Source organism: Stegodyphus dumicola, chromosome 2, assembly GCF_044657685.1.
Source record: "Stegodyphus dumicola isolate Sdum_Otavi_A_Nest chromosome 2, ASM4465768v1".
In the NCBI taxonomy this organism is placed as follows: Eukaryota; Metazoa; Arthropoda; class Arachnida; order Araneae; family Eresidae; genus Stegodyphus; species Stegodyphus dumicola.
In genome coordinates, this window is record NC_140769.1 from 146,542,186 (window position 1) to 146,567,183 (window position 24,998).

The window sequence follows — 24,998 nt, forward strand, 5'->3', positions numbered from 1 at the left end:
GGCGCTACGAGTTAAAATTTAACATTGTAATCTTATTTCTGCAAAAATTCACGAAGTAATTGATTTTGATATCAGTTATAAATCATATTTTTTTTTCTAAATAATATTTAGAAGCGTTTCATATATTCCTTTATACACAGTTTTCACTAAACATTGTCAGCTGTCAGCAGAATGACGTTTACGGCAACCCTATTGCATTGCTATTCCGCACTCGTTTTGTTTACATTTATTTGTACTGTGGTCAGTTTGCAAAAAATATGTGAAAATATCAAGGACGACCGAAAAAACATCCTGGTTTTAATAAAAGATCCAGAATTCAGCGTAAACGTCGAGCTCAAGAAAAAAATATGAAATTAAATTCCCGAGATGTGAAAGATTCCGAACAAGCGGATGTTTTCGAAAGGTAAGAAATAATTTATTCTTTATATCGACTACCCCGTGTTTATGATTTCGTAGTAAGTTAATTCCGAAGTAAAATATGCGTATTTTTTTTATTGAAGGTCAGAAATTATTGATACAACTGCATCTGTGTCAAAGGAGAATCATTGCCCGGATGATTTTTTTACAAAGTAAGTTTTTTTTTTTTTTTTTTTGTGTGTGTGTGTGTGTGTGTGTATGAGGGGATGCTAATAATTGTTCAATTCTGTTATAACAATTTATTCCTCCATTCACACTAAATTGTTGGGAAATATTGAAAGGGTAAATTCCAATTCACAAGGAATTGCTGAAATAATTGAATCTTTTCAAAAGTATGAGCATGTTCTTGCGATCTAAATTGAATTCACCATCATTACATGTATTATTGGAAATTTTATAGTCATATGTTTGCTACGAAATGCTTTGTCAGTTACGTATGGTATATTTTTACAGGTGTATGCTCATTTATTCATGTGCTCGCTGTTCAACGTGCTTTTTTTTATTATGTCATTTACTTGGATGTTAAAACTTTCTTTTAGCGTTGGAACATTTTATGATCATTTAGTAAAATTTATATATAAATATATATTATTGCTTGTTTATTTATGGTTCTGTGTATTTGTCATGTATGCATGTTGTGAAGTGTAGTTTTTGAAAAATATGTCACAAATGGTAAATTCCACCAAAAGCTGAATTGAATTGATATTGGGATGCAGGTAATTAGAAAATATCTGCCGTGTATTTTGAGCGTAAACCAAACTAGTGCCAAGAATGGGACCAATACGCTCAGGCTTGCTTAGCCTTTTTGCCATTGTCCAAATTGAATTATCTCCAGTATAAAGGGAGTGAATGCTTTCTCTGTATAACAATAAAATATCTGTCTGATCAAAAATCTACCAATAAGAAACTTTTCATATGTTATGTGACAGACTTTCTGCAAACAGAAGTCCTCAGCTCTGTTCTTGTACATGTTTTTTAATTGTGGTTGAGATGTGTACTTCTCAAAGGAATTCTTCTCATAGGAAGATTATCTGAACATTTAAAAACTATATTCTGCTTTTAGGGGCCTAATATTTTATGCCCCTAAAATTAATATTGAAATTTCTAAAATGTTGAAAAATATGTCATCTGGATTCTGTGCAAAAAATATAATCCCTTTTTCATTTCTGCATTTGCAATTCCTGCATTTTCTTTATTCCTACATTTTTTAATTGGAAGGAATTTCATTCGCAGAGCCCTCTAATTTATTCTTACAAATCATGTAGTAATGTACCATTTTAGATAGATATGAATAACACATTTTGTAGTTTTTCTAAACTGTGGTTATACAGCATGATATAATAGCTACACAGGGTATGGCGAAACAGTATACAGCAATATCTATCGCACTGTCTGAGATGGGTGGTAGTCATACATAGCTTAATGCTTAAATTTGTTATGTGTTATTTATTTATTCATGTTTTTTTTTTTTTTTTTTTTTTTTTTTTTTTTTTTTTAATTATGCTATAGCAGTTTATTTCTTTCATTCTTAGGTCCGGAAGTGAAAAATTTGACTTTTCTACGCCAGAAGTTACAGCTAATGTTCCTAAGACAAACCAGGCTTTCCTGAGGTAAGTTGGTTTATTTTTAAAATAGATATTAGCTGTGCATGATATTGAAACTCTTACAGTTACTTAATTATGGTTAACTAATTACGTATTAATTTAGAAGTCAAGCAACCAAAATCAGCGTTATATTTTCAAATAGTGAATATTTCAAAATATGATGCTGATTTTTGTTGCTTGACTCTCAAATTAATACTTGGTCGGTGTGTTATTGTATCTTAATTAAACTAATTATGGTTCTTTTCTTCTCAGTTCTGATCTGGACATTTCAGTTATTGACTCTGACGTAGAAGGTAGAAATACAAGCTCTCTTTTGGGGTAAATATGTATTTCTCTATGCCAAAATTAAAATGTCATCATTTATGTTTTTCTTTTATGGTGTTACATTATGTTGTTTACATACTGATAGCTATTAAAACTGTTAAATATAATATTGTAGCTATCAAAAAGAGGGGGATGAATTTGATTTGTACCAAATTTGGACGTTTTGCATGAAAGAACTTGAAAATAAAAGATTTTTTTAAAAATATATTCATTGAAATCGGTGAAATTTTCAGACGGGACACTGAAGCAAATGAAAATATTTTGGGGTTTGATTCTTTTGATGGGAGCCTCATCAATAAGCATACTATCTTTTTTAAATATTGCTTCTTTTTCATTGTTTTCATGATGTTTTATGTTCCCTTCATGAAAGAGATTTTTAATAATTTAAATTTTGTTAATAAAATATAACAAAATGAAATCTGTGATTATGTGGCTATTATTTTTTCCATATATATTTATTTGAGGAAAACCAAAAATTTTATTATTTTACAGAATTTTTAAGAAAAATATAAGGATAAAATTTTTTAAATAATTCTGATTACTACCTTTGCTTTCCTCTCATAATGTGCCTCAAATTAGAGCAATTAGACAACAAATTTAAGTCGTGATCTTTTTTTTCCAAGTTTTTTTTTTTTTTTAGACTTAGGAGTATAAATTGCTTATCCCCACAAGACAGTGCATCTTCTTAGTATGCCATCCTAAGGCTCCGTTCACATGATGGTATAAATGTCATAGACGCATAATCATAAGGCACAAAATGTGGGAGTTTCATTTACACCTGCGAGAGAGGGTCTAAGCCATAGCCAATTAGAGAAGCTAAATTTGTGCATGCATGTATGTGTCTACAGCTTTCTCTCTCAATAGGTTTTATGTATATGCTCTGATTGGCCGACTCTTATATCAAGTCGGCACAAAGTTGAAAACTTCAAGCTTAATGCCCAAACTAGTTTTTGTGACATAGCAAGGTCTGACTACAAAGCGTTGTTAGTTGGGAATTATGACATTTATACAATGGCTTGAATAGAGCCTTAGAAAGCCATTTGGTAACTGAGTTATCCACCATGAAAGAGTTATTCTTGCCCCTCTGAATTCAGTGTTTACTGGAACACGAACATTTTATACTCAGGTGTAGAGGCCCTTCATGTGAAACCTCCGGCACACAAAGTACTGACTAATATTGCACGAGCAAATGACACTGCGAGCATGGAAGCAGCAGTTGTGAAGATGACTCATCTTCTTGTAGTAATATACTGGTAATCCAGTGTATTATTATTGTTAATTTATTTGCTATCTGTTGCCTAAATTTCCTAAACCTAATTGCAAATGGGCTGCCTGCATGGGCGTTTTCATGGTTTTCCCCGTGTATATGAGCCATTTCCCTTAGAAAGTCCTCCATGAAAGCATCCCTCCTCTTAGGAAGATCAAGTGCTTTGCTGTCATCAAATAAGCCAAATTTAAACCTAATTTGTAATATTTATATATATTAATTATATATATGTATATATATTGTGTGTATATATATATATATATATATATATATATATATATGTATATATATTGTGTGTATATATATATATATATATATATATATATATATTATATATTTTAGCTTGGAGTCTGAGCCTCTTCAGGAGAACCTTAATGATGAATTTCTGTGTACTGATTCACCTTTAATTATCGAAAGGGAAGATCGACGAAAGGCAAATCCATTACCATCTGGCAGAACAATTTGCAATATGTCTTTTGTAATAGTGCAGGCTAGGACATTAGAGCAACATTCCCTAAATTGTAAATTTGGAGGATCATTTATTTTTAACTAAGTGATTCGACGTGGTCTTGTCACTACATATAACTATGTATGTGATAAAATTTTATGTGGGGAAATGGCAACAATTTGTTCTGATATGGAGAAAAGCAGCCTAAATCAGCTTGCAGTATTAGGTGCGTTATCTACTGGCAGTGGATTTTCACAAGAGGAGGAAAAGTTTAGCATCATGGAAATTCCGTATATGAGCAACTCGACCTTTGCTTCTTGTGAGCGAACTACTGGCAAAATAATACAGGGATGTGCACAGGAAACTATGTGTGCTGCTATAGAAGAGGAGAAAAGGCAGGCAGAACTTCGCAATGATAAAGATAATGATGGTTATCACTGTATAACTGTCATTGTTGATGGAGGTTGGTGTAAAAGAAGCTATGGGCATGGTTACAATGCTTCAAGTGGCATATCTGTTATTATAGGCATGGTCACCCAGAAAATTTTGTTTGTTCGAATTCGCAACAAAGTGTGCCTTATATGCAGTGCTATTGAGGATGGCAAGATGCCAAATAAAGTGCACCTTTGTTGGCGAAATTGGAATGGGCCTTTTACAGGTATGGAAAGCAGTGCCATTGTGGAAGGTCTGAATTATCTCCAGTGTGTTCACAAAATACGTTGTACTCGACTTGTTGGAGATGGAGATGCTAACACAATGGCCAAAGTGAAAGAAAGCGTTTCATATGGAGGACGGGTGATCAAAGTAGAATGTGCTAACCATGCTGTTCGAAGATATCGCAGAGCTCTTGAGAAACTTCAGCAAAATACTGCGCGCTTTCCCGGGGCTAAAGGAATTGCTGCCCGTAAATTGCTGAAAATTAAAATGCCACTGTTAGTCAAAGGTGCTAGAGTAGCTATAAAAGCTCATGCTTTACCTAGCCATTATCAGCACACACAGGAAGCTATTGATGCATTAGTATCTGACTTGAGAAATGGGCCACATCATGTATTTGGCAAGCATGATGCTTGTAGTTCTTTTTGTGCAAAGAAAGGTGCAGAGTTGGACAGCACAATGAAATTTTTTCCTCGGGTATGTTGCAAGCTATTGAAGCAGAAGTGAGAAGAGTACTGATATCATGTAGCAGTACTCTTATTTGGAATGCTACAAATAATCCTACTGAAAGCTTCATGAGTCAACTGTGTAAAACATCTGGTGGAAAAAGAGTTGATTTTTCCAAAGCTGGTGGCATGAACAGGCATGCGAGTATTGCTGTCATGGCCTATCAAAATCCAGCACAGCAGTGGCAAAAAAATGCACAAAAAGCTGTAACAGGAAGTAGCCCCAGGACTCCAACTTTGAAATTCTTAGCTTCCAGAAATAAGCGCCATGTAAAACGTCTTGAGAGACGTAGACTTTTTGACACTGAGAAGAAAAAGAGAAATATGAGGAAAGCAGGACATATTCAGCAAGGTGGGGATATTTCTTATGGTGATTTTCCTGAGAAACCAGACCTATCAGACGAAGCATATGAATTGGCAGCTAAAAATTTTTTTATATCAATTGAAGTTCCAAAAAAAGATTCTCTTGAGGCCGTAACACGTGGACAGTCATCATCTGAAAGATGGCGTCACGAAAGATCAAGAAGAATATCATCATCCTTTTTCAAAGATGTTGCTGATAGGCGTCCAACAACACTCAGTGCTGCTTTAGTGAAACGTATCATATATAATGATAACGTTTCAACTAAAGCATTAAAGTATGGCTTGGCTAACGAAGCAGTAGCCTTAAATCAATACAAGGAAAAGCACATGGGAAAAAACATCAGACATTGTGGCCTTTTTATTGATCCTAAATATCCCTTTCTTTGTACTTCGCCAGATGGATTGATAGACGAAGATGGATTACTTGAAATAAAATGTCCTTATACAGCCAGATTCTCAGCAGACTTGTCAGACTTTTTCAGCAAGCCTAATTCTGTTGGTCTTCGGATGGATGCTGATAATAATCTTTATTTACCGAAAAGCCACAAATATTATTTTCAAATTCAAGGGCAGTTAGCCATAACAGAGAGGAATTGGTGTGATTTATATATATGGTGCAGAGAAGATGCAATCACATTAAGAATACCCGAAGACAAAACTTTCTGGATCAGTTTAGTTCCAAAACTCGAAAAATTTTACGTGAATTGTATTCTTCCTGAGCTTGTTGATCCAAGAGCACCAAGAAAAATGTCTCTTAGAGAACCGAAGTATATTGTTGATGCTAGAGCACAGAATGAGAAACAAAAACAGGCCACTGCTTCTGTAAAACAAACACAAGAAAAAAGAGAAATTGAAATTTCAGAAGCAGATAAAATTATTTCATCTCCTAGAAAGAATGCAGGAGAGAAAAGAATCAAGAAACCAAAAATTATTTTTGATTTGTAATCAGTAACAAGCCAAGCCAGCACACCGTAACATTTTCTACGTCTGAATAAAAACTATGCCTGCAACAAAGCATTATGATTAAATCCATACCTAATTAGAATATTACCCCATTTCTCTAAAAAAATATGTTCAAAAAGTCTGCTTTCAGTAATAGATACGTCTGATCAATTCTGCCATAATTCTGTAATCAATACTTGAAGCTAGAATCTCCTGTGCTGCACTGCCATTGCATCTCTTTTCTGAATGTTTCATCATCCACTTCTCATTCTAAATATTCCTGTGTGCTTTCATTTATAGCTGCTAACTTGTTGTGAACATTTTCTGCACCACATGTTATATTTTGCAATGTAAATAATGCGTGCAATCATATATTTTGGTTTTAATCATCAGTAACTTTGGTAAAACTACATTTATGCAAAGAAGACTTCCATAAAGTCACAGTTTCTGTGAAAAAGAAAATAAGTTTGATGACCTCTGTCATAATTCAATAAATAATTTTTTAAAATAGCATCACCTGTGCTGCACTAACATTGGAAAAAATTAAAGTCATCTCTTTTCTGAATGTTTCCTCATGCACTTCTGTTTCTAAGTATTCTTGTGTGCTTTGATCCATAGCTGATAACTTGTTGAGAATATTTTCTGCACAACATGTTATACCTCTGAACTTAAATAATTGCGGTAAAGAAGTTTTTTGGTTTGAATCATGTGTAACTCCAATATAAGTCCATTTCTCCAAGGAAAACCTCCACAAAGTCACTGCTTCTGTAGAAAAATAAGCCTGATGAATTCTGACAATTCAGTAATCAATTTTTGAAGATTACATCTTCTGTGCTGCACTGCTATTGCAGCAAATTAAAGTCATCTCATTTCCGAATCCACTTCTGTTTCTAAGTATTCTTGTGTGCTTTGATCCATAGCTGCTAACTTGTGAACATTTTCTGCGCCACATGTTATACTTCGCTATGTAAACAATACCTGCAATGATGTTTTTCGGTTTCAATAATCAGTAACTTCTGAATAACCACATGTCTGTAAAGAAAACCTCCATAAAGTCACTGCCTCTGTAGAAAGCAAAACAAGTCTGATAAACTCTGCCATAATTCAGCAGTCATTTTTTGAAGATAGTCTCCTGTGCTGCACTGCCACTAATTATTAAAGATAGCATCGTTTCTTTTGCCCTACCGTTGCAGAAAATGAAAATCTTTTCTTTTCTGAATTTGTTCTAGTACTCATGTGGCCTGATATGCTTGTTCTCTAAACATTCCTGTATATTTTCTGTGCAGCTGCTAACTTTTTGTGAACATTTTCTCCACCATACTGTATACACCTGCTTGTAAACAGTGATAGCCATTAAGTGATGTACATCTACATATACTTAATTTGAATACAAGAAATAAATATATGTCTGATGAACTCTGCCTTAATTCAGTAATCAATTTTTGAAGATAGCATCTCCTGTGCTGCAGTGCGATTGCTGAAAATTAAACTGATCTCGTTTCCGAATGTTTCCACGTCCACTTCTGCTTCTAAATATTCCTGTGTGCTTTCTCCATAGCTGCTAACATTTGAACATTTTCTGCACTACGTGTTATACTTCACAATGTAAAACAATGCCTGCAGTGAAGTATTTTGGTTTCATTCTTCTGTAATTCCAGTATAACTCCATTTCTCCAAGAAAGACCTCCACAAAGTCACTGCTTCTGTAGAAAAATGTGTCTGATAACTGTACCATAATTCAGTAATCAATGTTTGAAGAGAGCATCTCCAGTGCTGCACTGCCATTGCAGAAAATTAAATTGATCTCATTTCCAAATGTTTTGTCATCCACTTCATATTCTAAATATTCCTGTGTGCTTTTCCTGTAGCTGCTAACTTGAACATTTTCTGCACCATGTTTTTCTCAGAGTAAACAGTGCCTACAATGAAGTATTTTGGTTTTATTCATCAGTAATTTAAGTATAACCACATTTCTGTAATGACCTCCACAAAGTCACTGTTTCTGTAAAAAAATGTATCTGATGAACTCTGCCTTATTTCAGTAATCAACTTTTGAAGATTTCATATCCTGTGCTCATTCCCATTGCAGGAGATATCTCTTTCCGAATGTTTCCTCATCCAGTTATGCTTCCAAATATTCCTGTGTGCTTTCATTTATAGCTGCTAACTTGTTGTGAGCATTTTCTGCACCAAGTGTTATACTTTTCAATGTAAACATTGTCTGCAATGAAATATTTTGGTTTCATTCATCAGTAATTTCAGTATAACTCCAGTTCTCCAAGGAAAAGCTCCACAAAGAAAGATCTCCAATACAATTATTTACATTGTGTATTCTGATAGGCTTTAGAAATTTTTGAAAGTATTGGAAATTAATAACTTGGCATCGAAAGTGAAATTACAATTGTACTGAGTAAAAAGACACGTTTTATTTACAGGAATTCTATTGGACATTGGGTATTTCCTGTATGCTACAACATGTGCTTTATAAAGCAAAAAGATACGTTGGATTTACAGGAATTCTATTGGACATGAGGGACTTTCCTGTATGCTACAACATATGCTTTATAAGGCAAGGACATTGCTTAAGAGGGTATAGATATCGTTTGCGGAGAGGACTCCGAGACAGTGAGCGTTAAGTTGCTAGTTCCCCTCGCTTTGTGTTTCGCCTGATACTGCTATAGTAGTTTGGTGCGCCAACTTCAGTTAGGAGCACTGTAGGAAGGCCTAGCGTGCCATATGGTTTTATTGAATTTTTTATTGATTTCTGCATTATTAATGAGCAATTTTTTTCCAGTTTATTGTTTCTGAGATCACAAACTTGGAATATATATTCGAAAGTAGTGGTTCCTCTCACTGCTGCTGAAGAATGTGACCTTGATTTCTTCAAACACCTTAAAATGCTTGCTCATAACGATTTCCTGCAGAAGCAAAAATGAGCATCCAGAGATGAAAGTTTCCAAACTCTTCAAAGCAAGCGGATAGCATTGAACAGCAACCTGGGGATGATGAAAGTCATAAAATCTGGTGACCCCGCAGGCAAGAAAATTTAAATGATGATAGCTGCTATAAGCCGATCGGCGGAAGTTCAGATTCCGGCAATGAGCCAAGAAGAAATAAAACTATTTGTCACCAGCCAGAAAGAGTAAGGAAAGTGTCTGCTAACATGAGAATGAAGGTTTTTGATGCTGCAAAAAAGCTGATGGAAATAGAAATGCCAGTACCCAGCCTGACATTTCCCCCCGGGGGTTGATGTAGAGAACTCTGCAAAGCTACTGGCTAGGATCTGTACCTAGGCAGTCTCAGCCACGGGGGTATAAAATTTATGAACTTAGTGGTTCTGAATGCTCTGGGAAAGGTCACTTATTGGCCGGCCTCGGAGTCTGGCACGTCCTAGCGCGGCGTGGTACTAGTAGCCCGGAGGTTTTCCCCCAGGTTCGCTGGGTTATGTCCCACTGTGACGGGCTCGCCCAAGCGACTGGTAGGAGCATTAGACGACCGGTGCTGCCTGGTGTCTTATCCAGGTGGTGCGCTGCTCCCTTGGAGGATAATAGTGGATGTTGAACCTCCACGACGTGCCCAAAGGGGGAGTAGGCCTGCAGTGTGATTTAGTTCACAGAGCAGGGAAGCCTAAAACTTACTTACTTACTTACCCAGCCTGACATGTACACTGACAACGATGCAACCCAGGAGAATCAAGATAGATTCTGCTACACCAAACAAGTGGCTTGCATTAATCCTATCACAATTCAGGACCTCCTGATTCAGCTGGAAGGACATCCATACAATGATATTTGAGAAGAAGACATACAAAATTGAGTATCGTGGAAAGATGATTGCTTATATCTTGAACGTGGATGATCCACTTGTCTACAAAACTCATAACCATGCTAAAAAATAAGGACATCAAATTTCAGTGCATCCTGCTCTCACAAGAGAGAAAGGTGATCATTAGAAGCCTTCCCAGCTCCACATGTTAATGCTGCCTCATGTTGCATAATATAATAATACACACACTGGCCAATCAATAAGAAACCTTTCAGATTTTCATCTGAATGCATGCTAGGGATGAAATATCCAAATTTTTTCTATGATGTGGATTATACTTGGTTAAAATGCCAGTATAAGTAAGGTGTAAGAGTGCTTTTCATGATGAATGAAGTAAAATGGGGAAAAAAAGGCGGCAGATCGTTCACCATTTGAAAAAGGGGCTTATTGTTGGTGCACATTTAGTGGGGGCATCGATTTCGAATCCTTCTCTAAAAAATGTAACTGCAGTTCGAGCATAGTTTTCAAAGACAGTGATCGGCGGTATCTCCGATGAATTGTACGGCAGAACATGGATTCAACTATCACAAATCGTCAACCAAGGCTCTTCCCAACAAATTTCAGCTAGAACTATGCGCAGCGAATTGCAGAGGGATAGGAATGCATAGTTTTGGTGCCTGTAAGAAAATCACTCAGTTCTGCCGACATGCAAGACTTCATTTTCAGTGGTGTCGAGAAAAGACACTGGACATCTGAGAATTGGAAATGGGTAATGTGGTGGGATATTACATTATGTATTACATATTAAACATAAGTTATGGGTTACCTCATAACTACAGAAGGTTCCTGTTCACTGCCAGAAAAGGTTGAAGTAATCTGCAATGTAAATTACCGACAATACATGAGCTTTGTTCATTTATGGGCATGATAAAATTTTATCGATGCTTTTTGAAAAATGCTGCAGAAACTCAAGGAGTCATACACGAAATGTTAAAGGGTGATAAAAAAAAGATCATTGTAAAGTTCTATGCACAGATGAAGGTGTTTAGTGTATTTAATTATGGCAAAGCACACTAGGGCTATCTGCCTAAGAGAAGGGATGCCTTCGTGGAGGACTTTCTAAGGGAAACTGGCTCATATACTCGTTACACATGGGGAAAACCACGAAAACGCCCATGCAGCCAGTCCGTTCGCGGGATTCGAACCTCGGACCGAACTACCAGTGTTCAGCGATTTTACCGCTCTGCCGCTGGTAGGCCTGCACAGATGAAGGAATTCACCAGTTTGAGAAGTGCAAATCTGATTTAGTCAATGGTGCCCTTTTGTGTTTCCCAATGGATTACCCTTTGTGTGCAGATGCATCAGACTTTCCTATAGGATCAGTATTGCAGCAATTGGAAGAACAAGAACAAGACTGAAAACCTATTGTGTTCTACTCTAAAACATTAAATAATGCACAGAAGGTTTATATACCTATGACAGAGAATTCTTAGGAATATATCTTTCTGTCAAGCATTTTAAACATGTATCGGAAGGACGCAAATTCATCATACTTACTGATCACAAGCCACTGTCATATACATAGAAGCAGAAGAATGGGAAGGCATAACCCAGACAACAACACCAACTTCAGTATATATCGGAATTTTCAACTGATATTCAGCATATTGATGCCAAAGAAAATTTAGTTGCAGTTGAAGTAGTCTCAGTTACTGGCTATGAAGCAGTAGCAGATGCTCAAGAATATAATGAAGAATTGCAACATTTAATGACAGGTAGTGCTTCACTGAAATTTAAATCATCTACATTAGCATTTTGGAAAACATTAAGATGTGACAGCTCAACAACCAGTATCAGGCCTTTTATTTCAAAGCAGTTTAGACAACAAATGTTTCATCAAATTCATAATTTTGCTCCTCTGGTATCAGGACAACTGTCAACGAGATGACTGAAAAATTTATCTTTCCAAATATAAAGAAAGAAATTCACGAATAGACTTAAAGTCCTGTTAATTGTCAAAGGAGCAAAGTCAACAGGCATACAAAATCTAAAATAGCCGAGTTCCAAGCACCTCATGCTAGATTAAGTATTGTGCAAGTTGACCTGATTGGGCCATTACCACCATCTGCTGGTAGGACGTATTATCTGACATTTATTGACCATTTTTCCTGTTAGGGAGAAGTAGTTTCTTTACCAGATATCACAAGAGAAATGGTTGTCAAAGCATTTTACAATCATTGGATTAGCAGATTTGTTGTGCCTAGTTCCATAATCTCAGATCAAGGAAGACAGTTTGAGTCGCAGCCTTTCAAGAGCCTTGCAAAAGTATGTGGTGCTAAAGTTTTACGTTCCACTCCATATCACCCACATTGCAGTGGGAAAATTGAGCAGTTTCTCAGAACTTAAAAAAAATGCAATAAAGGCTCACAGCAACATCAGATGGACAGAAATCCTTCTAGGATTCAGAGTTGCAATATGTCCTGATACTAATCACTCTGTAGCTCAAATGGTATATTTTATGCAAATAAGGTTACCATGTGAGTTTTTCGACTACCTACCACTAAAACTAAACCTGAACCATTTGTAACAAATTTAGTGTCTTTTATGGATCAGCACCAGTTTATCAACTGCTAACAAACATAAAATATTTATGCATAAAGACTTGAGATCATGTTCTCATGTGTTTGTGAGAACTGATCGTGTGAAAAAGGCACTTGAATTTGCTTATTGAGGGACCATTTTTTTTTGTGGTGAAAAAATATGATAAATATTTCCGAGTCTTAATTAAGGACAGACAAGTTAACATTTCATTGACAGACTGAAACCAGCTTATTTGTTACTTTCAAACAAATTACTAGAAACAGTGACTGAAAATAAAAAACCATTTCACATTTCATGTACCCAAAATTCTGATACTGTACCTAACGTCAAATCTATTATTCTAGATGGTATGAAAATCAGAAAATGTGTTGGATTTAAGGACTAATGTTTTGTATATTTTGCTATACTTCATCATTCCTCTGACATCATCTTCTAAATATTAGTAAATATATATATCTGCATTAGTGATAATCAGCTGTGAGCACTATGCTAGTGATTATAATGTCCTTGCTTTTTCCCATATGCCATATGTTGCATGAAATTTTGTTATATGAATCTAGCTTCCTGTGAGGAATTTCTGTGATCTTTCTAGTATGTATGGTCAAGAATTAGGCTTGTGATATACTGTCATGATTTTGCCCACATGTTCCCTGAATATACTACCATTTCCTTAGGAAGACTTCCAAGAAGAATACTGTTGTGAGCCTAACTATGGTTTGGAACTGTTTATAATGAATTATTGGGATTCTGCACATGTAATGTGGATGCAATTCTATTTCCATTTAGAAGATTTTCTGCAAAGGCAATGCTTTAGCTGTGAGATAATTCTGTTTTGGAAATAAAACTGATATTTATTTAGATTTGTGGTATTTATAAGGCAGTTTATCAATAGCAGGTAGCATCTTGCCTCTTTGCTTTGATCAGGGCCTGTGCAACCAGTGGTAGTCAAAATTTTTAGAATTTAGAGAATAGTGCATAGCAAATTTTTTAATTTAGCAGAGGGCACTGAGCAGCAGAATTTAGAGGCAAAAAAATGTTCAGAACTTACGAAGACATCAGCCAGCAGAATTTAGGATATGCAGAGATTGCACTGAGTGGCAAGAGTGCCATATGTTACATTTGCTATCTGCATTATTAATTTGTGAAACAATTTCAGCTGTTTGAAAATGCATTTTTCTGTTAGAAATTTGTATTTCTTGCAATTTCTTTTTTTTTGGGGGGGGGGTCGAGAATATGGTGTTAAAAATATTTTATCTTTTTTTTTTTTTTTTTTTTTTCCAGGTCAAAATTTTGTGCATGATTTGGCTTTCATTGAGACGTCTCTGGGTCAGGAGTTACTAAGGAAGAGAAACTTACATGCAGGTTGAAGCATGCAGTGTCAAATGTATAAGGAATATAAAAGATGCTGTATATTAGTATAAGTTTGAATAACCATAATAAAAAAATTTCTTGAAAATTGTGTTTTTTCTGCGAGTTATTAAAATTGGAAATAATTAATTACAATATTTATGAAAATTTTCGAAAATAAAAATACAAGTAGTATTTAAAAAGTACTGCAAAACTCATTTTTAAGTAGAAAAATTATTCTCAGATGAAATTCTTTCGATTATGCAAAAGGACTTTTTTAGTATTTGAAAGGTTCATTTGAACCCAACAACTGAAACTAACGTATCCCCAGTTTATTGATACCAACCATTTTGTTGGTATCAATGAACCCACTACTTTCTAAAAGCATTTCTGTCAATTACTAAGGGCTAATGAACAAGTGTTGAATTCTCAAGATGAATGTTGCCGAAACAGAAAAAAGTGTACTTCAGAACATTCTGCAGTAGCTCAAACAAAGTCACGGACCTCATCTATACTGTAGTCAGAGAGAAATTATTCCCCTTCCTTTTCTTTCAAAAGCTGAGTTTCCAAACGCACAACGGGAGGCCGTTGCTAAAAGCTGTGGAACCAGTTTTATAGCTATTTTTAGCAACTTGTGAGCTGCTTTTCAGATAACACAGTAAATCTCGGGGAGGGGGAATTTGAAATCATGATCACTGCCGGTAAAATTCAGCGAAGCATCAAGCAATAAAATTTTAGAATTTTGTGGGAAGGGCACTTGACAACAGAATTTATTGCGTACAAAGTCAGCAAAATGCATAGCGCCGTACCTGATTCATGATACAGCAGTATTCATTACCAATAGCAAACTTGTTTGAGGATAAGTTCGAAAAAATGTTTTCTAGTTGTTACCTAAAATCGGTAAACAATAATCTTTGAAAGATTATTCGATTATATCGTTACTAATATGGTAAAAATTTGAAAAGCAATCAGAAGCCGTATCTCTAGGGTCTTCACGTCACGATTTATTTTTATTTGTTCGAATATGATATTTATATCTCTCTTCCTACAAGTATGTATCTTCGTACGTATAAAGTATCAAAAATAATAAAAGTAATTAATAAATTTTCTCTAGTTGCCCTGAAAACTACATCTGAATATAAAGATAAGAAAGACATCAGTAAATTGCTGTTGTTATTTGCTGATCATAATGGTAATCAACCGAACATGATCACATATACCGTCTTCAAAACTTTGATTTTTATCAAGCTTCATATAAATACTAGGTTTTTGTTAGTCACGTAATTTGACATCCTAAATTTAAGATGACAGATGAAATAATGACTAGTTCTGAATTAGCTTACTCAGGAAGTAAAATTTTCTCCTTCCCGTCAATATAGCATATTTATAGCTCCCAATGATGGCGATCACTAACTAAATATGTTATGGATTAGAACCCTATTGCACTCCATAAGTTTTTCTTTGTTCGCTTTATGTGCATGCATGCTTGGTTGTGGAAGAAATTAAAAAGCCCCTTTTTTTTTTTAACTTAGGTTATTCAAATGTATACGCTAGACATTTATTTGTTGAACTGTAGTTATAATTTGGAACGTGGAGCTAGAGCCGTTGGAGCCGAACCGAACGTCAGTTTGTTTAGAATTATAGAGTTTGATTACGCCAAAGCAGGTGAATTTGGAAAACACCAAAATCGGTCATGCATCCAACTCGTTATCGAGGCTTGAACTCCGGATGAACTACCAGTGTTCGGCGGCTCGCTAGAATTGCGTTAGGCTCTTTGAATGTAGCAAAGCCACGAGGGTTACCTTCTTAAGATGGCAGGCCTTCGTGGAGTCATTTTCTGAAGGCTTAGATTAGGTTATTATGGCAAAGCACAGTAGGATGCCTTCATGTTGAACTTTCTTAGAGAAATTGACAACCCATACACGTTACACATACAGAAAATTATGAAAACGTCCATGCAGCCGGCCCGTTAGCCTTGATTCGAATCCAGGTCGAAACTACCAGTGTTCAGCGATTTAATTCCTCTACCGCGGGAGGGCCTAATTGCTGAAGGGAACTGGCTTGTATTCATGTTACACACGGTGAAAACAAACAATGCAACCAGCTGATTCGTCTGGCATCGAACCCAAACCAGTTCGAACTTCCAGTATTCAGTAGTTTTAACCACTCGGCCACTGGTGGCGTGTGGTAGGAGCCACAGATAATGTACTGAGTAGCAAAAATCCCTAATAGTGGCCCTGGTTACTAGTAGGATTGTAAGTATATTGGTAATCATCCAATCTACAGCAAGGAAATTTCGGAGCTTAATTGTAAAGTCAAATGCGACACTCCGATAAACGTGGTATATGTAGAGATGGAAAAATTTATTATTTAAAATACTTGTATTTATTAGTAAACATTTTCTAAAATTTATTCTTAATTTAGCGTTTAAGAATTCTAAGAGAGTTATCTGAGTATTTTTTCCTCCTTTGGTAATCCAATAAAATTGAGTAAATTTATGTTCTGTAATATCTTTGCGTGTTATATACATAGTTTTTTTTTTTTTTTTTTTCTTTCAAAGTTAGACAAGTTTACACAAACAATATAGGTCGAAAAGGGAGCTGGTCTGCACCCGGTGAGCCTGTCGGCAGCCTCGCAAAGCGTAATTTGACTAACGAAAAGATCATGCTTTGGATCTGGTGATCTGGATAGTCACTTGTGTTGAAAAATAAATTTATTTCAACAACATAGGCCAAAAATTTAGTTGATCTGCGCCCGTGAGTCCGTCGGCAGCATCGTAAAGCGTAATTTGACTAACAAAAAGATCATTCTTTTGTATTTGGTGGGATTGCCGTGGTATTAATCACAAATAATATATGGAAAAAGGTAAAACCCTTGACAGTAAAGGATACAACGAGATGCTAGTGCATGTTGACGCTGCTATCAAGGAAAAGAGTCTAATTGAGTTCCGGCGCAGAAAGGTAATGTTCCATCAAGATAATACCATACGTGTCTGCATTCACCGGCTGGCCTCTGTACGGACTCGAAAGGGATCTTTCACCACATCCACCATATAACCCCGACATCGCACGTTCGGACTTTCAGCTACATCTTGCTGGTCCTATCTTCACTTCTGCACAAGACGTCCGAAATGAGGTTGACCTGTGTTTGGACTCGGGCCACCAAGTTTCCGTGCCGAAGGTTTTGAAAAACTACCAAAAAATTGGCAGAAAAGCATAGATTTTTGATAGTGATTACTATCCGCACTAAAGGTACTGACTGCTTTTTTTTTTCATAACTTTATGAAGAACGTTCGTGCTTAATTTTCGTTACAACCATTAAATTCTGTAATTTACGAATTCCTTCCCACTTCTCATGTATTTATCAGCTGTTCTTTATGAACCTGATATTCCTACAATTATCAGCTGTACTTTATAAATCTGATATGTAGAAACACAATTTGATTTTATGCATTTCAGTATCAAGTGAAATCTTTAAACTAATCGTTCATTATAACACTTTATGTTGTTTTCATTCAAAGCTGAACTGAGATAATGTGCCGAGGTTGAACTACCAGTAATAGGCGACTTTAGCGCTTGCCCGCTAGAATTTAGAGAGGAACTGAGTGCTAGAATTGGGTTAGGCTCTTTGAATATAGCAAAGCCACGAGGTGGCAGGTAGCAGATGCTTTCGTGGAGGAAGTTTCTGAAGGCTTAGTTTAGTTTATAGCAAAGCTCCCCATACACGTTACACACGGGGAAGATTATGAAAACGCCCATGTAGCCAGCCCGTTCGCCTTGATTCGAACCCAGGTCGGAACTACCAGTGTTCAGCGATTTAACCGCTCGGCCGCGGGTGAGCCTAATTGCTGAAGGAAACTGGGTCGTATTCATGTTGCACAACAGGAAAACAAACCATGCAGCCAGCTGGTTCGCCTGAGATCGAACCGAAACCAGGTCGAACTTCCAGTAATCAATATTCTTAACCACTCAGCCACTGGCGGCGCGTGGCAGAAGTAAGAGCCACAGATATTGTAGTGAGCTGCAAAAACCTCTAATACTGGCTCTAGTTACTAGTAGAATTGTATATTGGTAATAATCCAATCTACAGCAATGAAATTTCGGAGCATAATTGTGAAGTTAAATACGACACTCCGATAAACGTGATAAAGATGAAAAATTTTTTAAAAAAGGAAACTTACTATGCAAATACATGTATTCATTAGTAAACATTTTATAAAATTTATTCTTAATTTAGCGTTTATGAATTCTCAGAGAATTATCTCATCGAATTATTTTTTTCTCCTCTGGTAATCCAATATAATTGAGTAAATTTATGTGCTGTTAATATCTTTGCCTGTTATGTACATAGTTTTTTTTTTTTTTTTTTCGTTCAAAGTTAGATAAAACTGAGCGTACGTTACACTGAAATTACTTTGTCTAGAAAGTAAGCGCTTGAGTAGAAACAGATGTTGGGTTTTATTTTTAGAAGACATGAGATCGCTTTCTGTAAAGTAATGTTATAAAATTTTGAATTTGAAATAATCGTACTTAGTTTTTAGTAGCGCAGAATGATAAAGATTTAATGAGAATATAGCAAAGCATCTTTTTAGAGACGCTGTTATAATTTTGCTATTTTATTTTTTTTATGGTAGGTCAAGGAAAAAGGCAGGCTGCTAAATACGGTAACAGCACATTACTCTGTTTCATATATAGCGAATCCGCTCTGAAATGAGGCACGAAGCGGTAAAGTAGCTGAACACCAGTATTTCGGTCCGAGTTTCGAATCCCGCGAAGGGACTGGTTGCGCTTTCGTGGTTTTACCCTGTGTAACGTGTCTAGGAGCCAATTTCCCTTAGAAAGTCTTCCACGAAGGCATCCTTTCCCTTAGGCAGATAGATCGTACCGGTGTTTCAACAGTACTGGTTATTTTTAAAAATGATCATCCTAGAAAGTATTCACTTCGCATATTTATACGTTATGCATGAATATACTCTTTTTAGTCAATCTAATATATATAAATTACTAATGCTGTAAAAAAAATTCAATTTTCAATATTCTGTTTCCTATTTGTTCCTGTTCAATGAAACAGATTCATACACAGCAAATCCAAATGCATCGCTACAGGAAGATGATAAACCAGCACAGTACGTAATTACAGTTACATCCGGAAAAGAGTAGATATACATATAAATACATAATATATATATACGGTATACAACGATATACAATATATATATATATATTATCGTTTTTTAGGATGTATCTATAATATGTATCATTTTACTTTATTAAAATATAATATTCAATTTTGTAATTTAGGAATTTCTTCTCCCTTATGTATTATCAGCTTGTACTTTATAAACCTGATACCCCTTCAATTATCAGCTGTATTTTATAAACCTGAAACATAGAAACGCAATTTGATTTTATGCATTTCAGTATCAAGTGAAATATTAAAACTGATTGTTCATTATAACACTTTATGTATTCATTCAAAGCGGATCTCGGATAATGTGCCGCAAATTATTTCCACACTAAGTTTTTTGTGCAAATAATACGTCCTGCTAGTGTTTTTGTAATAAAATGCATGTTATTAATTGATTTCGAATTTTCGTTGCATCTTGATATTGCTGCCAAAAGATATTCAATCAACAATAGTATCTTTTACTACGTTTATGTGTGTGGATACATAGACCATTTCTCCGTGTACTAGAAAAATTTTATAATGATTTATCCACTTTTGAAGTAAAAAAATAATAGAAGTGTTATACGATTTTATAATACAAGTAAAAAATATATATAAAGCTCTGGAAAGTGCTAACACATATTTATGGAATATTATGGATGGTAATTTATGAAATATTATGGATGGATGAGTAAATGGAATATTATGTGCGTGCTATATATGTATACACATATCATCAAGTATAAAATCATTTATATATAATTTTTATGTCGCGATGAAATTTGTTTTCTTCCGCAAAATAATGGCAAATTATGAAACATTACGCAACATTGAAAAGCGTGATGAACAAATTTTGCGAAAAGAAATAGCGACTGCTGCACGTATCTCACAGATATCTTTCATTCAACACAAAGGTGGAAAAGTTCTATTCCTGTCCAAAACATACCCTGCAGTCTGAGTCACAGACGGAAGAAATGACAGCAGGTCTTTTGTTCAACTGAGGGGATGTGTTTTATGGCTTACTCACTTTCCCGCCAAACGAGTACAGAGGAAGGAAGCGTCGTTGCCATAGTAACCTGGCTGTAGGTAGTCTTACAGATTTGAGTCTTTATCGCTCAACGTTCGTAGCGCCATCTGTTATTAAAAATCGACTTGAGAAAGGGGTATTAAACGCTCTTAAGGGATAATCAGAAAACACCCCCCCCTAAAAAAAGTTGTCTCTATGACTTGGGGAGGGGAAGCACCAGTTAAGTAGAGTTTATATGATATGAGAAAGTAATGTGAAGTGCATTTCTGAAACAAAATAATCACAACAATTCAGAGACTTGTCAGACCATATGGTCAGCTTGTCCATTCTAGCCCCTAAAGTTTGTCACCGGCATCATGTTTTGTATATTTCCTCTTTATCATCATCATGCATGAGAAGAGTGTTAGATGCATACCTGCCAACTTTTACGAATTTTTCGTAATTTTTACGAAAATGCGTTTGTCTTTACGATTTTACAATCGTAATCCATTTTTTACGATTTTTTTCCTTTTTCAAGTGTTTTTAGTGATTTTTGTTGAAATTTTAGAATTTTTCGCTAATTCAGCGATTTTTGCCAATTGCATTGTGTTTTACCGCCAACTACCGACTACTTCGAATCCAGTAACCTGCGGTTTCTCCCAACTCACTGCTTAACCAGCAAATCCAATGCGCTGAACTTGTTTCTCCCACTCTTTACTTTGTGGGCGCCAGATTATTTTTTTCGCGTTCGCTTCAGCAGCAAGGGAATAAATACTCAGCGAGCGTGGATTGTCGCATTCTGTTTTTTTTTTTTTTTTTTTTTTCCTTTGTTTTGTTTGCACGTGCTACGAATTTTCTTAATACATCGTTGTTACGAAATGAGTTCAAAAAAAACCGTATTCTCAACATTTTCGGCCTGCCTACAAAGCCGAATTTCCAACAATTAAAGAATCCTTCAAAGGAAATAACTATGCATTTTGCAACATGTGCGTGTGTGACTTCATAATAAGTCACGGTGGTTTTAATTGGAAATCAAACCAGGGAACTTGTAAATTCTTTGAAAGATCATGAGAAAAAAGAATTTTTTCAATGTGTTAGAAAGTACTTTTCCTCAGCCTGTGATTACATTGTAAGGAAGTTTTCTTTGCAAAATGAAGTTCTTTTAAATGCTGAAGTGGCAAATTTGAAACAAATTGAAAATTCATCTTTTCAAAAGATTCGTTTTTTTATTGATAAATTTCCATTTTTGTTAACAATTAAAGAAAATGAATGCCATAATGATGCTTTAGATGAGCTACAGAACCAATTTTCTGCTGCACAGTTTGAAGACTTTGCCAGTTCTGGAGAAGATAGACTTGATGTCCTTGTTGGTACCTTAAAAAGAATAAAAAGAGCTGATGGAATACCAAAATATGATAGACTAGCAAAAGTTTTATGTGCTATTCTCGTAATTCCACACAGTAATGCTGAGTGCGAGAGAGTCTTCAGTGTTGTGAAGAAAAACAAAACTATGCTTCGTTTTTCAATTTCACCAAAAACTTTGGAAAACATTTTAATTGCTAAATGTTATGAGGAAAATAATTGTTATGACAGGAAATTTTCCAAAGAATTTTTGGCTAAAGCCAAAAAATGCACTCTAAATTCATTGCAATAATTTTTTTGTGTAACATTAAGTTCTTGTTTTATGTTTCCTAATAAATTTTTTAGTTACTACTTAATTGAGATTTACTAATGTAAGTACAATTTTCTTTTTTCTATTTGTATAAGTTGTTATTTTTTAAATATCAAAGCATGATATTAATTCTTCGTGTTCTTCTGAATTTTTATCTTTAGAGGTTGGCAGGTATGGTTAGATGGATAAAGAGATAAGAAAGTGACTGGGATCTCATTAAGAGCCAAATCTGGGCTATATAAGACACATAGTTTTTTTTTTTTTTTAAACAACCTGACGTCATAAAAGAGAATGCCGCAATTGCTTAGCAGATCTGTTAATTTCTGTTAGATAGCTCTGCACAAGTTTTTGTAGGTTTACGTAATGCAGTATTAACATTGATCAAATGCTTGTATTCTGAGAAATCCGAGATTGCGTATCTGAATCTGAGAAAAGTGAAGTTTTTTTTCAGACAGGTAGTGGTGGAGTAAAAGTTTAACCCTTTCAGGACGGGCGTCCCATATATGCATTTTTTAAGAACGTCTCTTACAGCCGGGCGTCCATCCACGCATCAGTAAAGGTCGCATTCAGAGAACGGGTGATGCGTATACGCATTTTAAGGTGGAACGTTTTTCTGAAGGCCACTAGATGGCTTCCTGTGTCTATTACTTTTGAAATGAACACAGTTTTAAGCTCCTGACCTTGAGTTTGATATATTCTGCTTGACTTTGGAATTTTACTCGTCAGCTCTTGCGAGGGTGGGGGTGGGGAGGGAAAACGTAAACAGAGGTGGGCTCTTTAAATCGCTGCATGCTAATGAAAACATTCGCATGTCTGATTTATATCGAATTCCTTTTTTTTTTTTTTTTTTTTTTAAACTATATATGGTCTTTTAGGGTTCGTATGTGGAGTACTGTTACGTTTTGCATTGTCCTTCAGATATATTTCCGTTTTTGCTCTTTTTATTTCGGAAAGCCTCACCTCCAGTACATTATAGCGGAAAGGCGCTATTTATCAGAGGAAGAATACCCTCATATGGTCAATGAACCATTTATTAACGCAGATGAGAGTGATGATTCATTTTCTAAAGAGTTAGAAAGTGATACTTTTTCTAAGAATTAGAAAGTGATACTTCTCTGTACTTCGAGATTTACCACCGTCTTCATTTTAAATTTTGTTACTTCTAATTGTAAATAGTCTTTATTGTGTTGTTTTATTAATTTAAAATTTCATTGATGGATTTTATTAATTAAAACTTTCGAATAATTGTAATAGCGCTTCCAAAAATTATTTTACAAGACAAGCAATTTTTAAGTATATTTTCATGTAAAATAAAGAAAAAAGCGTTATTAAGTGCTAATTTTAACATATATAAAAGCTCAAGTAATAATCTAAAAGAATGCAGAAAATTAGGGTGCTAGAAGCGAAACTTTTTTTTTTTTTTTTCTGATCTTTTTTTATAAAATTAGGCTTAGCGATGCAAAACCTCCGTCCTGTAAGGTGACTGCCTTCGATTCCCTTCCATTCCGTACGAGCGTCTTAAACAAAGGTGCGCCGTCGCAAAAAGGTTAAAGCTGAAAATATTTTGAATGATGCAGTGATTATTTTTCAGCTTTAAACATCTATGGAAAGGAAGTAGCATGTTTCCATTGGATAGAAACTCATTTGCCAAGGGCCAGAAGTGGTGCATCTGTCTTTGCATGCAGTGTTGATGAACTGAGATTACCTGTTTATGTGTGGTGAATTTCTCATGTTATCCCTGCCAGCCTGGATTGAATAGGACCACTTAGCCATGGATCTAAACATGAATAAATCTAAATCTAAACTTTGACCATCTACCATTTAATTTGCATGTTCTTAGCTTCATCACTGCTGTCACTCGGGATGATCAGACGTGTTTCTCTTCTTTGGGAGCCCCCCCCCCTTATGGAAAATGAAAAAGGGATTATTTCAGCATAAAATGATAAAATAATCCCATTTTATCATTTTATGCTGAAATCAGTTTGGCCCTTTTATATTATAGCACCCTCAATGAGAAATACAAGGGTGATATATACAAGCCATTCATTCAATGTTTGTATTCATTTTATTTAATGTATACATGCAGAAACTATTTAATATGAATTTGTGTATTTATTATTTATAATATAAATACACAAATTTTAATTTTTTAAATCTTTATTTGGTAGAATTTTGTAAGCAATTTATTTAAATAAATGACCCATAAGAATATGTCAGAAACTCATTCTAAACAGATGCTTTCTGATGGTCATAGTTTAATAATATCAATTAAATATATTATAACATTAAATATGATGTGTTGCCTGAACAAAAGGTCTTCTGGGTTAGATTCTTGTCCCTTCTCTGTACGAAGTAAAAAAGAAGTATTGTAATCGCGAAAAATTTTGGGTATCCTATTTCAAAAAAATATCTATTTTCGCCACTATCAAATGCAATTTAACGATATTTTTGTGTGACATCTGTACGTAAGAACAGATTAAAAGACACTTTTCCCCAAAAAAAATTATAAAACTGATTTAAAATTAATTCTGAAGAGATATTTTCGTGGTGTCTGTCCGTACGTATTTGGCAAAACTCAAAAATGAGGAACCTCAGACTGTTGAAATTTTGTATGTAGGACTGCTATAACATGTAAATGTGCACCTCCTATTTTGGTTGCAATCGGCAACACCAAAAGTATATAAAAATACAGTCAAAAGTCTTTAATCCGGACTCGTCGGGACTTCGGCGATTCCGGATTATAGATCATCAGTTTAAATCTGAAAAGATGGCATGCAGAAATTATAAAATTAAAAATATTAAACGTAATTTATGAAATAAAGAGCAATTATGATCTAAAGGGTATCAAAATTTACAAAAAAAAAAAAAAAAAAAAGCTTAATATTTATTTGTTTATTTTATTAAACATTTCTTTCA

The 24,998-nt window shown here is 35.1% G+C and overlaps 2 protein-coding genes and 1 long non-coding RNA gene across 5 annotated transcripts in view; all 3 read left to right on the forward strand.

The window, feature by feature from the left end:
• LOC118192104 (tetratricopeptide repeat protein 14-like) overlaps positions 1–24,998 on the forward strand; it is a 144,805-nt gene that overhangs the window by 39,055 nt on the left and 80,752 nt on the right. The gene's annotated exons all lie outside the window — the stretch shown is intronic.
• On the forward strand, positions 146–14,347 carry LOC146998598 (uncharacterized). The gene is made up of 5 exons (XR_015039585.1): positions 146–403; positions 501–569; positions 1,950–2,027; positions 2,274–2,339; positions 14,173–14,347. It is a non-coding gene; the product is annotated as an uncharacterized LOC146998598 (long non-coding RNA).
• On the forward strand, positions 5,079–14,162 carry LOC118200053 (uncharacterized). The gene has a single exon (XM_085811209.1). The coding sequence runs from the start codon at positions 5,194–5,196 to the stop codon at positions 6,526–6,528; it is 1,335 nt and encodes a 444-aa protein (XP_085667335.1). The 5' UTR covers positions 5,079–5,193; the 3' UTR covers positions 6,529–14,162.